Source organism: Canis lupus, chromosome 32, assembly GCF_011100685.1.
Source record: "Canis lupus familiaris isolate Mischka breed German Shepherd chromosome 32, alternate assembly UU_Cfam_GSD_1.0, whole genome shotgun sequence".
In the NCBI taxonomy this organism is placed as follows: domain Eukaryota; kingdom Metazoa; phylum Chordata; class Mammalia; order Carnivora; family Canidae; genus Canis; species Canis lupus.
The window spans coordinates 7,636,636-7,654,083 of NC_049253.1; the positions used below are offsets into that span (position 1 = coordinate 7,636,636).

Genomic DNA, 17,448 nt, shown 5'->3' on the forward strand with positions numbered 1-17,448 from the left:
CATACCCCTAGGCTGAATTAATTTAGCTTCCAACAGGATGTCACTACTCTGATAAAACTTTTCTACACTTAAGGCCTGATCACAATGATCTAATGATGTGCACAAAGCCCACTTTAGGTTAGACCTTCCCTCTCACTGGTTACTCCTCTCACTGGGGAGCAGTTCAGCAAGGGGCTGCACCCTCCTTACCACAGCTGTGAGCACAAACAGAGGTGTGTAGGGACTGAAGGCAGCTGCCAGTTTGCAGGCTTCTGCAGCTGAGAGCAAACGGTGGTCAAACTCCTTCAGCAAACCCTGTGAAAAAATAGGAAGCCAAGTGTTGTATTAACAATTATTTGTTCATTAGCAAAAGTCAGGCTATGAAATTCCTTTGCTTTTCTTTCAGTATTCTGAAAAACACTGTCCCTCATCACAACCTTTTCAGAACAGTGCCAAGAAAGAGTTAAGTGGCCCCAAACCCCTAGATTGTTGAGTGAGTGTCCTTTCCCCCAGCACCCATACACAACCTATCCCCCCCCCCCTCCTCAGAGAGGGCCTAATGTGTGCAAAAATTCACAAATGCCTGCCTATACAAAATAGTTTACACAAGTTTCTCTGGAGGATCATGCAACTCTTTGTTCACAGGAACTCTGCATATTTTGCAGCCAGATGAGCTGATGATTTCTACACTGTTCTTAGGAAAGAACCTTTTAATGTATGATTTCACGGCAATTAAGATTCATTCATTCATCCTAGAAATGTGTGTACCTCCATGTGCCAGGCACTGTTCTAGACATGAAGGAGACAGCAGTGAGTCTACAATAAACTTACTTCCTGTTGAGGGGAAGAGATCAGTCAATACACAAAATGAGTAAAATGCATGGTATCTGACATGGTGATAACTGTTCTAGAGAAAAAGCGGGAAGGGGCCACAAAGAGGTTCAGGGTAGGGAGGCAGTTTACAATTTTAAAAAATTTAATTTAATCTTTCTTTCTTTCTTTCTTTCTTTCTTTCTTTCTTTCTTTCTTTCTTTTCTTTCTTCTTTCTTTTTCTTTCTTTCTTTCTTTCTTTCTTTCTTTCTTTCTTTCTTTCTTTTCTTTCTTTCTTTCTCTTTCTTTCTTCTTTCTTTCTTTCTTTCCTTTTCTTTCTTTCTTTCTTTCTTTCTTTCTTTCTTTCTTTCTTTCTTTCTTTCTTTCTTTCTTTCTTTCTTTCTTTAAGTAAGCTCTAAACCCAATGTGGCACTTGAACTCACAACCCTGAGAACAAGAGTCACATGCTCAGCCAGGCAGCCTGGCAGATTATAATTTTAAGCAATCATCAAAGACAACTTCACTGAACAAGGGATATAACCCTTTTCTTGTGTGTTGGTCTGACAGCAAAAGCAACATTTTGCTAAGACTCAGAGTGCTAGCAGCAAGCTGCATGTACTCTTATGCTACACTAATTACTATTAAATATGGTTACTATGTCACTTTAGTATTTAATAAAGATGGCAACCTTCATGATAATATTAAAAATCTCAATACCAGTTCAGTGCAGGAGAACAGGTCAATGTCTATGCTAATGCTCTAGACTGGTCAGAGACCTGGGTTCTGCTCCTAGTATTCTTTCTTACAGGGTGCAAACTATAGAACTCACTTAGTTTCTCAGGACGTCAGTTTATTTTTCTCTAAAATGAGAATGATACATTTTGCTCTACCTACCTCATAGGGTTTTATGTGCTCCTATATATTAAATTGTAAAAGAATAGATAAATACTAGTAATCATTATTACTAAGGATAAAAACCTAGACAAGTAACTCATGGTCTTATTTGAGTAGAGGGTAATTAAAGTTTTAAAACTGTTATCCCTTTGGGGCACCTGCCTGGCTCAGTCAGTAGAGCATGCAACTCTTGATCTCAGAGTTGTAATTTCAAGCCCCATGTTGGATGTAGAGCTTACTTTAAAAAATGAAATCTTTAAAATTGTTACCCCTTTACCTTATCACTGAGGTGCCCCAAGTGTGGAAACTGAATTTGTGATGATTTGAAAGGAAGTAAGTGGGATTCAAAGCATTTATCACCTCAATGATATTCATTCATTCACAAGTCATTTTTTTAGTACCCTCGTATGTCTGGTACTGTGCTAGGTGCTAGGTAGGACACCAATAGAATTGTACCCAGGATTGTTCATGTGACTTTAAGAGGGGAGACACTGTGCTCCCTGACTCCTGGAGAAGGAATGAGATTGATACACCAATCACCAAAAACACTGGCAGTTTTGTAAGTGATGCCACTCTGCACCATGATTTTGACACTTGATAATTACCAAGTTAATCTGTGGATTGTTTTTAAACTTTTCATAATCTTTTTTGCTCATGGAAACAAAGATGTCTGCCAGTATACCTAGTGACGTGGAAATACCCTGTAAGAAAAATACAAACAAAACACAGATTAGGAATTAATGGTCAATTACTGCTCTCATCTCAAGGCCTAAAGTCAACAATTAGTTCTCCAGATTACCTACTGCTGCTGCTGATTCTTCTTAGTCTTATTGTTATTGTTATTCTGACTGAAAATACTTCTAAACTGGATGCCACAGGGTTTGAAAAATCATCACATCCTGAGGACACAGACCCAATGTAAACACAACTATTTCTTAGTTGGGCTTTACTGGACTGTCAACACTAACTTCTCCATACTGCTAGGCCTAAAGAATTGGGACAAAAGGCAAGAGGCCTTTTGTCCCATTCTGTTTGGGTCATAAAAGGATTGTAGGCAGTGGCACTGCTATATAGCTCAGGGAAACAAGATGACCCAGTGTTCCAGTTAACAAGGAGAATATTCCTACAGAGGTACAGAGAATGAAAACATCAAGTAGGAAAACAAATGTTGCTTCTCAACTTCTTGGATAAAGATGCCACATAAACAATTAATTGAAGCCTGTCCACTCAACTCAGGAAAAATGATTTTATAAATAAGGAACTTGGCTATTTCAACTTTGCTATGGAATCAGGTAAAGACTAAATCTATAATAAAATAAATAGATGAATGGATCATAGAAATAAATATATAAATAGATAGTTAGAAATGAATGCAGAAACACTAAATACATGCCAGGAGTCTAGCTGTGAGTGGGGACAAGGCAAGACACAAGAGAAAGTTACCAAATGTTTCTGGTCCTATGCCCATGAAGAATCGATAAAAATAGAACCAATACAAAGAAAAATAGAACCAATAAAATTAATAAATGATACAGTGAATTGTGCTTTAAGGAGATAATCATCCAAAGACAAATGTAAGAAAGGAGAAAAACAAAACAAAACACTAGATATATCACCTTTCTATCTGGCTGAGGAAGTGTCAAATATCCTATGATGGAGGTCCATATTAGCTCTGCTGCTTCATACCACATCCCTGAAAAGAAAAAGGGGAGACGAGACAAACTGCTAGTATCTGCCTATTGTGTTAGAAAATATCTTTGAAAACTAATACGGAAAGAAGATTCATTGTTTCCTGTTAGGAAAATTTAAGGCTGAATTACACTGACGGCAATCAATCGATAGCAATCTGCTGGAAAAACAGCAACCTATTTTTCCAGTTGGTTCAGTACAGATAATTCTTCCCTTTCACAGAGAAACAGAAAGAATTATTATATATCATATACAATATATATAAATAAAAAATAATTAGCCCCATAATTAACAAGAATACTAATTTTCTGTGTTAAAAATTTTCAGATGTGCGCAGCCCGGGTGGCTCAGTGGTTTGGCACTGCCTTCAGCCCAGGGCGTGATCCTGGAGACCTGGGCTCGAGTCCCACGTTGGGCTCCCTGCATGGAGCCTGCTTCTCCCTTTGCCTGTGTCTCTGCCTCTCTGTGTCTCTCATGAATAAATAAATAAGATCTTAAAAATTTTTTTCAGATGTGTTTGCATACTTATTTATTTATTTGAGCACCTGCAGCTCCTTTTTATTCTTCCTTTTTGATGTTTTTGAAAGTCTTCTGTGTTCAGGTGGGGATAGGCTAGGAAGCCCACAGGGGCCCCAGAAGCTCCCTCCTCCCTCCCAGCGCATCTCCCTCCGCTCTCCAGCCTACAGCAGAGCCTCAGCCCTGTGTCCCTCCCTCCTCAGGACCCCCTCCCCTAGTGCGGCACACTCACCATCCCCCCCACCCCCCCAAGTTCAGGTTGCCCTGTCTGTGGGGGCAGTGCTAGAAGCCCTCTTGTGGACTGTTGGCACAGCACTCAGCTTTGCCCGGCTATAACCAGCGGGGGCGGGGCCATGCATTTTAAAGCCCAATTAGCATTCTACAACTTTTGTTTGACAAAGTCAGGAATGTCCTCTGGGGAATGAATGGGTATGGTGTCAGGGTGGTTTACAATAAGGTGTCACTCTAACACATGGGGTCCTGTAGAATTGAAAGCCAGACGCCAGAAATAATCTTGAGAACCCTAGGGTTAATATCACACAGCTGTGTGTTTCTGTAACAAAACTCAACAGACAATATTTTATTTTATTATTATTATTTTTTAGGTCTTATTTATTTATTTATGAGAGACACAGAGAGAGAGAGAGGCAGAGACACAGGCACAGGGAGAAGCAGGCTCCACGCAAGGAGCCCAACGCCGAAGGCGGCGCTAAACCGCTGAACCACCCGGGCTGCTCAGAAAATATTTTATTAGTGTTTGTAACACTTCTGGGATCTTAAATGTCATTTTCTTTTTGATGAGGAAACTAAACGATGTGGGGATTAGTAATTTTAACCAGATACAATACAAAAATTCCACAGTAAACTCTCACGGCCGGACTTTGTAAATGAGCCCTGAGAGGAGCAAATGTTTGATGACCGTACCTAACTTCTGCAGAATTTGCCCTCTGATCTGTATGCAGACTGACTGTACCAGGACCTTGTCGCTTTCATTTCTGTACAGCCAGGTACCTACAACAAAAGAGAGAAAACAGTAAAGCAGTTTTAGCATTGAATTATCAAGGAAATAGCCTGGTGAAATGACACCGTTTTCTCACAAGTCTTCATGAACACAAGTAATACAGATTCCAGAGACCATCTTTTCTCTACATATAGGGAAAGGTCCAAACTCCTTGCTGTAACCTCCAAGGCTTCACAGAAATGAACTCCTGTCTGGTCTCCCAATGGACTGTGTTCTGTCACACTGACTTCATTTGTGTTCCTTATCATTGGAGCTATCTCTTGCTTTATGGCATCTGCACTAAGAGGCCTGGGATCCTCTTCCTTCTGGTTCCTGAGGAGACCGGCGATTCTTTCCAATCCACCCCAAATTGGTTGGGAGGTTGGGACTTGATGCACACACATGACAAGAAGGTATGAAAAGACTAAGTACTCATATAATGAGCCTTTCTGGCAGGCAGACACCCAAGCTGGTCCTTTTGACTTGAATGAAGAATGGTGAGTGGCTTTGGTTTTAATTGTGATTAGGGTGTGGGGCTGGGGTACGGTCTCCCACAAGCTATGCTCAGTTTACTGATAAGTATGTTTAAAACAACCCAAAAGGGCAGCCCGGGGGTCTCAGCGGTCTAGTGCCACCTTCAGACCAGGGCATGATCCTGGAGACCCAGGATCAAGTCCCACGTCAGGCTCCCTGCATGGAGCCTGCTTCTCTCTGCCTGTGTCTCTGCCTCTCTCTGTGTGTCTCTCATGAATGAATAAATAAAATCTTAAAAAAAAATAATAAAACAACCCAAAAATAGCCCCCCCCCCATGCCCGTCTGCCAAGTTATGGGACTGAAAATTGTTGGTGGTCAAACACCAAAAATAGAGTCAAATTCATTATTACACCCCTCTTGATTTTGTGTCACATCACCTTCTCTATTTTCTCCCCAGCTTTTAATCCCAGTGTGTGTGTGTGTGTGTGTGTGTGTGTGTGTGTGTGTGTGGTGTGGTGTAGAAGATGGGAAGTGTGCACATCCTAGGTTAGTGATGGCCACAAATGAGGGGTATGTAGTTAAAGTCTGTATTTCAAACTGCCTCCCCACTGGAAGTGGCTACAAGTGTCAAGAAACTTGGGGCCTTGTATCCAAACACATTGGGATTAAAAGTCTACTAGAAGTTGTCTTCAACTTACTGGGAAACTTGTTGACTTTAATGCCCAGAAATTCAGACAAGATATCTGGAGGTATAAATGATATCTTACTCAACTAGTAGGATGCGCTTCCTTTTGTGTATGATTAAATATTGAAAGAAATCCACTTCAAAATAAGCTCTTATTAAAATACATATAGAGTAAAATCAAATTTATTTTCCAAGGCATTTAAATACATAAACCCATATATGTATTTTTCTTAATTTACAGGCTTTATTTCCATTTATAGTTCTCCTAAAAAGTGCTACTAAGTCTCTTCTGAGGCCCACAGAGTTACATGCTTTAACAGCATATTGTTCATTAGACAACACACTCTACAATAAAACAGGGAAATATTAGAACTTTGGTTGTTTTGTTTTCATTTTTAATTGGAGAAAACGGAGAAACAGAGAATTAAGTTTCTTGACCAAAGCTGCACGTGAAGGTCGTTGTGAAGTTAGGAAAGCACTTTACCTGTTGCTCCATTATTGCTTATTAGACTGCTCAGGATATATTCTGCTTTTAAAAGTTTCCCTGAAAAGAAGCAACCAAACATCACACAATTAGTTCTGAACAGGTGCCTTTAATATTACTAGTAGTTTATGTTTTAAGATTAACACATTATAATAGGGAACATAACCTGTCTTGGAAACATTCTATTTTAAAATTTAAAATCAGAAGTGCCTGGGTGGCTTGGTTGGCTAAGTGATGGACTCTTGATCTCCGGTGGTGAGATCGAGCTCCACCTCTGGCTGCACACTCAGCAGGGAGTCTGCTTGAGATTCTCTCTCTTCCTCTCCTTCCACACCCCCCCCCAACGCATGTGTGTTCTCATGTACTCTCTCTCTAAAATAAATACATCTTTAAAAAAATAAAATTTAAAATCAATAACTACATTATACACAAAAGTGAACAGAAAAGATAACATTTCCAGGAATTGGTAAGGTGGAAAGTTGTACTATATCTGAAATGGCAATTAGATCTATACACATATACACACACATATACATGCATTCATATAGAATAAGGCTTAAGAAGTAAAGGCAAACCCTTGTAAAACGTTACGTCTTCTTTCAATGAATGAGACTATGAAAGGGGAAGGAAGGAAGGAAAGAAGGAAAGAATGTGTTTAGAAAGACAGCATGAAATACCTGTGTAAATGAATTTTACCAAAGGTATCTTTCTTCTTAAAAGTTATATTTTCTACTTAGGTATGTATGTATGTATGTATGTATGTATGTATGTATGTATTTATTTTAGACAGAGCACACGAACAGAGGAAAGTATAGAGGCAGAGAGAGAGAGAGAGAGAGAGAAAATCTCTAGCGGACTCCCCACTGCGTGGGGAGTCCTATGTGGGGCTTGATTCCAGGACCCTGAGATCATAACCAGAGCCAAAATCAAGAGTTGGACGCTTAACCAACTAAGCCACCAGGTGCCCTTCTAATTAGGTTTTGCTGCTAAGGATGGCTATTTTATTTTATTTTATTTATTTTTTTATTATTTTTTAAATAAATTTTATTTATTTATTCATGAGAGACACACAGAGACACAGGCAGAGGGAGAAGCAGGCTCCATGCAGGGAGCCCGACGTGGGACTTGATCCCAGGTCTCCAGGATCATGCCCTAGGCTGAAGGTGGCGCTAAACCGCTGAGCCACTGGGGCTGCCCCAGCATGGCTATTTTAAACATATATTGATTTGTAATCACCAAACTTGCTGAATGCCTTAATTCTAATAATCAGTGTATTTCTTGAAGTTTTCTATGTGAGCAATCATACTGTCTACAGATCCTGATAGTTGTGTTTACGCATTTCTAATCTTTATATCTCTTATTTCTTTTTCTTTTTTCATTGCATTGGGAGGACTTCAGGTCAGTATCACATAGAAGTGATCATAAGTAACATTTTATTCTTTACTTGATTTTAAGGGGAATATTTCTAATTTTTTATCAGTAGTTTTGCCAAGGTTTTCAGTTGCTTCCTTTTATCAGGTTAGGAAGTTCCTTCTTGGGGCTCCTGGGTGGCTCAGTCGGGTTAAGCATCTGCCTTTGGCTCAGGTCATGATCCCAGGGTCCTGGGATGGAGCTCTATGTCAGGCTCCCTGCTCAATGGGGAGTCTGCTTCTTCCTTTTCCTCTGCCACTCCCCTTGCTTGTGTTTTCTCTCTCTTTCTCTCTGTTAAATATAAATAAATACAATCTTAAAAAAAAGTTTCTTCTTATGCAGCTATCAGATTATTGCTGTTTAGTTCCAAATTCACCCTTCATTGCCTGCTTTGCAATAATGGGAATAGATCTTGTAAATAATTCTCCTTTACCAGCTTCGTCATTGGAGGGTGTGGAGAGACACTGCAAGGGGAGGCTGCTTCTCTTTCTGATTTAGTGTGGAATTCCTGCCAGGCTCCTGCAGTGCATATAGCTTCTCAAATGCCCGCCTCCTGCAGCATTCCTGGCTTCTCCTGTGCCTTCCTCCTACAACATAGGTGGCTTCTCCAGCACTTGGCTCTTCAGTGTGCAGAGGTCAGCAGCACCCCCGGCCAGCAGCTTCCCACAGCATCCTCTCAGGTGATTCACAGTACAGTGCTGCCAGTGAGGGACTTCCCCATGAATGTTTCCTCCTGCCATTCCATAAAGGCAGCTTTGTGGTGAGTTCCAAGGCATCTTTTTGTCAACAGGGTCCCCCGGCACCCAAAAAGGTGGATTTCCAGTGAGTTTTGCTGGCATGGAACCTCCTTGACTTCTCTGCCATCCAGTAAGTTATGGCTGTGCCTTTTCCAACAAGGTCTGGATCATACTCCTGATGTGCCTGGCTGTAGGGTTGTGAACTTTTTCTTGCATGCTCTATCTCAGTACAAGGGATAGTGGCTATTCCTTATAACTGCTTATCCTGTATTCCTTATAGTTCTTTTTACTACTTACTAGTAATCCCTCATTAACCCCCTGATATAGTTAACAACTCTTTTTTTTTTTAATTTTTATTTATTTATGATAGTCACAGAGAGAGAAAGAGAGGCAGAGACACAGGCAGAGAGAAGCAGGCTCCATGCACCGGGAGCCCGACGTGGGAATCGATCCTGGGTCTCCAGGATCGCGCCCTAGGCCAAAGGCAGGCGCCAAACCGCTGCGCCACCCAGGGATCCCCGAGTTAACAACTCTTCATATTAAACTTTCCTTGTTCAAATTACTGTGTTGTTTTTGGCTTCTGACTGGAACCTGATTAATTACATCTCTAACTCTAGTTTGTATTTTTATTTATTTATTTTTTAAATTTTTATTTATTTATGATAGTCACACACACAGAGAGAGAGAGGCAGAGACATAGGCAGAGGGAGAAGCAGGCTCCATGCACCGGGAGCCCGACGTGGGATTCGATCCCGGGTCTCCAGTATCGCGCCCTGGGCCAAAGGCAGGCGCTAAACCGCTGCGCCACCCAGGGATCCCTAGTTTGTATTTTTAACTTAAATGGGCTGAAAATTTTATAAAACACTTCTCACATCAATTTAGGTGAACACATAGTTTTCTTGTTTATTCCGTCCACAAGGTGAATTGAATGAATCAGTTATTTTATTATTATTATTATTATTATTATTATTATTATTATTTAGTAAGCTCCACACACAAGGGGCATGAACTCATGACTCTGAGATCAAGTCACATGCTCTACCAACTGAGCCAGCCAGGCACTCCTGAATGAATCAACTTTTAAATATTTAACCATCCTTATATATGTGGAACAAGCCTTCCTTGACTGCAATGTATTATTATTAATTGAATCCAATGTTTGTCAATTTGGTAATATTGTAAGATATTTGCATCTGATAAACTATGTGATACTACTATATAATTTCCTTTTATTTTTGATCTTAATTAGTTTGACCTGTGCATTTACCAATTCTTTACCTACCATTGCTTTTGGAATCTCCTACTCCATTTTTATGGATTCAATTTCCTCCTTCACAATTCACAAAATACATTCTTTAATGTGTGTGTGTGTGTGTGTGTGTGAGAGAGAGAGAGAGAGAGAGAGAGAGAGAGATGTCTTGAGGGTAACAAATATTTTTAGTCTTTATCTGAAAATGTCTATTTTGTCCTCACTCGTGAATGATGACTTTGCTGAGCATATATTCTAGGTTGGAAATTATTTCCTCTCAATTTTTTTTTGGTAGATTCTATTGCTTTCTGGACTCTGTTGTTCCTGATAAGATGATGCTTTTTGTCAGCCTAACTATGGTTCCCATATATATAAAACCTATCTTTTCTCTGTTTCCTTTAAGATTTTCTCATTGTTTGATTTTCTGTAGTTTCACCACAGTACGTCTAGGTGGTTTTCTAAAAAAGTTTGCTCAAGGTTGGGTCCCCCTTTTCAACACAAAGACATGTTTGTCTCCAATTCAAGTCCTCTCAGAAGTCCTATTATGCTTCTGTGTTTTTTTCATTCTATTCTCCAAGTTTTAAAAATTGATCTTTCATATCTTCATCTATCTAACTCTACATGTTTCATTCTCAGTATTTTCCTTAAATATAATGTCCAGTTCCATCACTTTCTTTTGCTGTTAGGCCTGCAGCAGGAATGAATTTCAGATAGGTCAGTTAGGAGGTTGGAACACCTGAGAAACTGGCCCAGGAAATTTATCTTTATTGGAAGGTTGTTACCATTCACTTTTAACAGATGGGCACGTATTTAGACTTTTTGGATAGTCTAAAAAATTATTTATTTATTTTAAAAGATTTTATCTATTTATTTGAGAAAGCAAATCCACATGTGAGAAAGCATAAGCAAGGGTGGGGAGAGGCAGCTGGAGAGGGAGAAGCAGACTCCCCACTGAGCAGGGAGCTTGATCCCAGGATCCCAGTATCATGACCTGATGATCATGCTTCTAACCACTGGCTTCTCCTGTGCCTTCCTCCTACAACATAGGTGGCTTCTCCAGCTACCTGGAGATACCTGGGGACCCAAACTTGAGCAAACTTTTTAAGAAAATATATAACCTCTTTCATATTCCTTATAAAATCAATCCTCTCATTTCTCCATTCCAGGAGTCCCAACTGCTGAGAATGGAGACCCCTTTTCATGGTATCTTCTTTACTAGGACACCACGCCCACTCTAAGTCCCTCTCTCTCTGAGACATCCAGAGTATGGGGAAGCTTAAGAGTTGTTTGCAGGGGAGTGCCTGAGTGACACAGTTGGTTGAGCCCCTGACTTGATTTTGGCTCAGGTAGTGATCTCAGAGTTATGAGATTGAGCCTGCGTGGAGCTCTGAGCTCAGCATGGAGTCTGCTTGTGTTTCTCTGCCACCTTCTCTCTGCCCTTCCTACTCATGCACTCCCATTCTCTTTCTAAAATAAATTAATCTTAAAAAAATAAGAGAGTTGTTTAGGGGCAGAAGTTCACAAAAATCATTTAACTCTGAGGGCTTGTATTCATTTTCTTGTGGTTCTTCTGATAGTATTTTTGAGGAAAAGATAATCCAACTGTTGGGAGTAAGATCTAGGATTTTATCTTAGACATAGGATGTGTATCAGCAGAGGAGCGTACTGCTCATGATGATATCTAGGCTCACTTGTTATCATGGTTAGAAGCATGAGAGAAACAACAAAACAAACAAGTGAAAAGATCAGTTTGACTGTGTAAAGCAAAGCTATCAACATGCCTGTTTACCACTTGACCTCAATTTCCATGTCATACTATAGCAAATCCATATATCATAAAATAGGACACAATAACTGTTCCAAGTTCTTTTTTTAAAAGATTTTACTTTTTTCCCTTTTTTTACAGTTATATTTTATTGGAGTTCAAATTGCCAACATATAGCATAACACCCAGTGCTCATCCCATCAAGTATCCCCCTCAGTGCCCATCACCCAGTGACCCCCACCCCCTGCCCACCTCCCTTTCTACCACCCCTTGTTCATTTCCCAGAGTTAGGAGTCTCTCATGTTCTGTCTCCGTTTCTAATATTTCCCACTCATTTTCTCTCCTTTCCCCTTTATTCCCTTTCGCTATTATTTATATTCCCCAAATGAATGAGACCATATAATGTTTGTCCTTCTCCAACTGACTTATTTCACTCAGCGTAATACCCTCCAGTTCCATCCACCTTGAAGCAAATGGTGGGTATTTGTCGTTTCTAATGGCTGAGTAATATTCCATTGTATACATAGACCATATCTTCTTTATCCATTCATCATTCAATGGACACCGAGGCTCCTTCCACAGTTTGGCTATTGTGGACATTGCTGCTATAAACATCAGGGTGCAGGTGTCCCGGCGTTTCACTGCATCGGTATCTTTGGGGTTGATATCTATCGGTATCAACAGTGCAATTGCTGGGTCGTAGGGCAGATCTATTTTAACTCTTTGAGAAACCTCCACACAGTTTTCCAGAGTGGCTGCACATGTGGTTCACATTCCCACCAACAGTGCAAGAGGGTTCCCCTTTCTTCACATCCTCTCCAACATTTGTTGTTTCCTGCCTTGTTAATTTTCCCCATTCTTACTGGTATGAGGTGGTATCTCATTGTGGTTTTGATTGTATTTCCCTGATGGCAAGTGATATGGAGCATTTTCTCATGTGCTTGTTGGCCATGTCTATGTCTTCCTCTGTGAGATTTCTGTTCATGTCTTTTGCCCATTTCATGATTGGATTGTTTGTTTATTATTGAGTTTAATAAGTTCTTTATAGATCTTGGATACTAGTCCTTTATCTGATACGTAATTTGAAAATATCTTCTCCCATTCTGTGGGTTGTCTTTTAGTTTTGTTGACTGTTTCTTTTGCTGTGCAAAAGCTTCTTATCTTGATGAAGTCCCAATAGTTCATTTTTGCTTTTGTTTCCCTTGCCTTCATGGATGTATCTTGCAAGAAGTTGCTGTGGCCAAGTTCAAAAAGGGTGTTGCCTGTGTTCTCCTCTAGGATTTTGATGGAATCTTGTCTCACATTTAGATCTTTCATCCATTTTGAGTTTATCTTTGTGTATGGTGCAAGAGAATGGTCCAGTTTCATTCTTCTGCATGTGGATGTCCAATTTTCCCAGCACCATTTATTGAAGAGATTGTCCTTTTTCCAGTGGATAGTCTTTCCTCCTTTGTTGAATATTAGCTGACCATAAAGTTGAGGGTCCACTTCTGGATTCCCTATTCTGTTCCATTGATCTATGTGTCTGTTTTTGTGCCAGTACTGCACTGTCTTGACCACAGCTTTGTAGTACAACCTGAAATCTGGCATTATGATGCCCCCAGCTATGGTTTTCTTTTTTAATATTCCCCTGGCTATTTGGGGTCTTTTCTGATTCCACACAAATCTTAAGATAATTTGTTCCAACTCTCTGAAGAAAGTCCATGGTATTTTGATAGGGATTTTAAAGATTTTATTTATTTATTCATGAGAGACACACAGAGAGAGAGACACAGGCAGAAGCAGAGGGAGAAGCAGGCTCTATGCAGGGAGCCCGATGTGGGACTCGATGCTGGGTCTCCAGGATCACACCCTGGGCTGAAGGCTGATGCCCAACCACTGAGCCACCCAGGCATCCCTGTTCCAAGTTCTACCTGAGGAGAAACCAATGTTAGAACTCTGCCTGGGCACACCCAGCCCTCATCATTCTGTTCTCCCCACAGAATGCCATGCACACACATCATTGCCATCTGATGCCATCCGAAGGAACACAAAGTTCGGTTTCACTCATACCCCAGACAATATAAACCCCAAACATTGTAAAATGTCCCAAATTAGGGATATTGTAAGTGAGAAGTTTTCCTAAGTTCAACTCCGTCCCTGCAGTTACTCTAGAAAAGCAATAAACACGGACACAATTTATGCACAGCTGCAAGAACTTGAAAGTGAATGAAGTTGGGCTTTTGAAAAGTTAACTTTCACAAGCCCATTTCTCTCATGTCTTTTTTTATCTCTGCGGCTCTCTGCATCTAACAATTGTCCCATTTAGTATGTCTGTACAGTTCCTTTTCAAAGGAAATGAAGTAAAGATATTTTAACCCTTTGAAGGGCCAGACTTACTAAAACAATAACAATAGCTAAAATCCATTTAAAGAATGAGCCAGTCCTGTTCCTGGGAAAGGCAAATCTGCCTTCTACTTTTGTCCTTTATTCTTTCACTCTTAGAAATGAGAATAGCAGGCTACACATTTCTAAACCTCGAGGTTATCAGTAATTTAAAGAATTCAAAAATTCTATAGAAGGACACTTCACTGTAATACATTAGCAGGCCTTTTTCTCCCTCCAACGCCCCTCCACATTACATCCTAAGTTAGAATGTCAGCCTCATTTTTCATTTCATTCAAAATGACAGAAGGAAAAAAAAAAGATACTTTAAGGCCTAATCAGGTACTGTACCGGTGTTCCCAGTGATGGAAAAAAACCCTCAAATTACTTCAGTGGATTTGTCAGCTCTATTGTGAGCATAGTCAAGTGGCCCTACAGAAAGGAGACAGGAGAACTAAGAGAAAATAGTAGAATTTTAATCTGCTTTTTAAAGGCTCTTGGTCAGAAGTATAGCAATTCAGATACCCCTGTTTGAAAGCAGCAGGACAGATTTGTTAGAAGACAAAAGCTCCAATTAGTATTTTCCACACCCTTTCACAATTTTCTCTACCGCTTTTGGCTCTGAAACCCTTTATGCCAGGGCCTTTGTGCTGGCAGGAGGCGGGTGCAAGGGCACCTCTGAGGGCCGGGGGCGGGGAGAGCCCGCAGCTTGAAAAGATGGCCCCGCAGGCCTCGGGCGCCCGCCGGCCTCGCGCGGAAGTCAGGCAGCCCCGGGGGGCGGGCGGAGGGAAGGCGAGCCGCCGGCCCGACGGCGCCCGGCGGGGAGGGGCCGGCGGGGAGGGGCCGGCGGGAGGGCGCCTACCTGAGTTGACGCAGATCCGCGCTTGGCGAATGACCAGCTGCGGGGCCATGGGCGTCGCGGGCCGCAGCCGGTGCAGCGCCTGGGCGACCCGCAGGAGCCCGCCCGAGACGTCGAGCCCGTACAGGAAGCGGTCGCTCAGGAACACAATGGCCGCCGCCGTCGCGCAGTCGCCGGCGAGGATGGAGGCTTTCAGGGACGCCTGGAGCAGCAGCCGGGAAGCAGGGAAGGCGCCAAGCTTAGCCTTCTAGGCGGGTTTTATCTTTTTTTTTTTTTTTTCCCTTAAGATTTTATTTATTTATTCGAGAGAGAGAGAGAGAGACAGGCAGGGGGAGAAGCAGGCTCCATGCACCGGGAGCCCGACGTGGGACTCGATCCCGGGTCTCCAGGGTCGCGCCCTGGGCCGAAGGTGGCGCTAAACCGCCGAGCCACCCGGGCTGCCCGGTTTTTATCTTATTTTTTAATCCAAACAAGAACAACAAAACCTAGACCTAGGGCAAGAAAAATCTATGTATGGGCGGCTGAACCGAAAGAAAAAATGGATGAGGAAAAATCCAATTCACTTGTGAGAGAGAACCTTTCTTTCATTTCATTTTCCCCACCACATTTCTAGAATTATGCAAGTGATAAATGCATATTTCCCGTTACTAGAAAATTCGGACCACACAAGGTAAAAATGAGAAGCGCCCCTTAGTTTCCCTACTCTTTGCCTGATGTTTCCTCCCCCTCCCCCAATCTCATTCTCATTCAAGCTCATAATGGTTTCAGAGCGATCCTTCTAGAAACTTATACTCTTAGGTATATTTAGACATTGATTCCTTGTCTTGCCTTACTCTTTCCCCTGTCTCCTCTCCCTCTTTTTCTCTCTTATTACATGAGATTACACCAGATATGTTATGCTGGTTGGTTCTTTCAGTCATCTTAACAATTTAGAAGAGCGTTCCACATCAGTTCATGACATTTATAGGCTTCACGTATTGCCTACATTTTAACTAAGAAGAAATGTAGGATATTAGGTAACGTTTTAAATTTGGTTTATCTTATATTTAGTTAAATGAACGAAACAAGAAAAAGAAGGAAACAGGCATGAACTGAAGGGGTAACAAAGAGTGAGAAGTAGAGATAAATGAGGCAAACTTCTATGGAAACACATCATCTTTTGGTCTCCAAGGTGTTATACTAAAGACCTGCAAAGTCATGTAGCCAACAGCATCAGTGAGTTTCCCACTCAGTAGTCCTTTCTTCATTTGCTAAACTAAATCAAGCAGTGTTTTCTGAGCATGTTAGCTCACATAGGAAGTCCAAGAAAGCACTGTTTATTTTCCCAGTGCAATGTTATTACACACAATGCCCACATAGTCCTAAGTACTAATACTGGGTAAAACGAGATGTGGGGCACAGTGCTAAGTGCTTTCCGTGTACTAATTCACTTACTCTTTCCAACAATCCCAATGGGTAGATTCAATCAATACCCCCATTTTACAGATGGGAACCCTGAGACTCATAGAGGTTAAGTAACATGCCCAAGGTCACATGACCTGTGACTAGTTGGGGAAATTTGAACACAGGATGTTTAGGTCCCAGTCTCACATGTTCAAGTCCCATGTTGTACCGACTTTATTTTAGGAAAACAGGAGTTGGATATCAATTATCTGATACTTGCAGTGATACCAGTAAATAAATACCAAATATGTAATCAGTGTTGTTACATTTGCTGGTCTGAGCATAACTTACTTTAACAAATTGAAACTAAGAGAAGATGCATTAAAATTGCGAGGGAGTAACCTCTGCTTTTCAATTTCTGCCTAGAACTGTTCTTTTAGAGTTTTAATTTGATACTTGTGTATGTATCTCTAAGTAAAACAGGCCTAAACTTTTATATCTGGTCCATTCTAGAGTTCTATCAATGGTGCTTATTCACGTGATTTGACTTTTGATATATACGTTTTGGTGTGCTGATCTATAGCACTGCATGTAGAACATAACATTTATATTTATAGGTATTCATCAATCAGGTAATGCCTACCAACAACCAGCACAATAACCTCCCTATTTTCATACTGATGCATTCTTAACTCATTAAGTCTTTTAAACTATCACTGTGTTTATTAAGTCTAGAAAGTGATAATTTGCACTTGTATTTATTCTTTTGTTCAAACCGATCACTGTTCTCATTGTGATAGAGATGCCAATTATAGGGGGTGGGGGTAGGATATCTCCCTTCCCCTTGGTGTTACCTTCCTTGTGAAGGAAGCTTACTTATTGAAGCACTCCTGGCCTCTCTAGTCCTTTACCCACTCTGCCCCAGGGAAGGTGGAATGACTGACTAATATGATTGGGAAATTTGGGAAGAAGAAACTGGGCATGCTTGACTTCGCTCTTCTTTTTTTCCCCCGTGGGAACAGCTGTCTAAGGGAAGCAGGATACTCTGCTCTTATGTATCATGAGTCTTACCTAGAAAGCCACCCTATATGTGGTGTGCTGCTTGCCCTAGTAATCTGTGTGACTGAATGAGGATTGTCTACATAATTC

General features: G+C 41.1%; 1 protein-coding gene across 17 annotated transcripts in view; it reads right to left on the minus strand.

Annotated features, from left to right (window-relative positions):
- ALPK1 (alpha kinase 1) overlaps positions 1-17,448 on the minus strand; it is a 136,298-nt gene that overhangs the window by 14,418 nt on the left and 104,432 nt on the right. For 16 of the 17 annotated variants that reach the window (XM_038581883.1, XM_038581882.1, XM_038581871.1 and 13 more), the window contains 6 exons: positions 14,920-15,118; positions 6,533-6,592; positions 4,813-4,899; positions 3,300-3,376; positions 2,289-2,384; positions 190-294 (listed from right to left, as the gene is read on the minus strand). In XM_038581883.1, coding sequence (XP_038437811.1) covers positions 190-294; positions 2,289-2,384; positions 3,300-3,376; positions 4,813-4,899; positions 6,533-6,592; positions 14,920-15,118 — 624 coding nt within the window. The remainder of the gene's footprint in view (positions 1-189; positions 295-2,288; positions 2,385-3,299; positions 3,377-4,812; positions 4,900-6,532; positions 6,593-14,919; positions 15,119-17,448) is intronic. The other variant, XM_038581885.1, reaches the window with a different exon arrangement.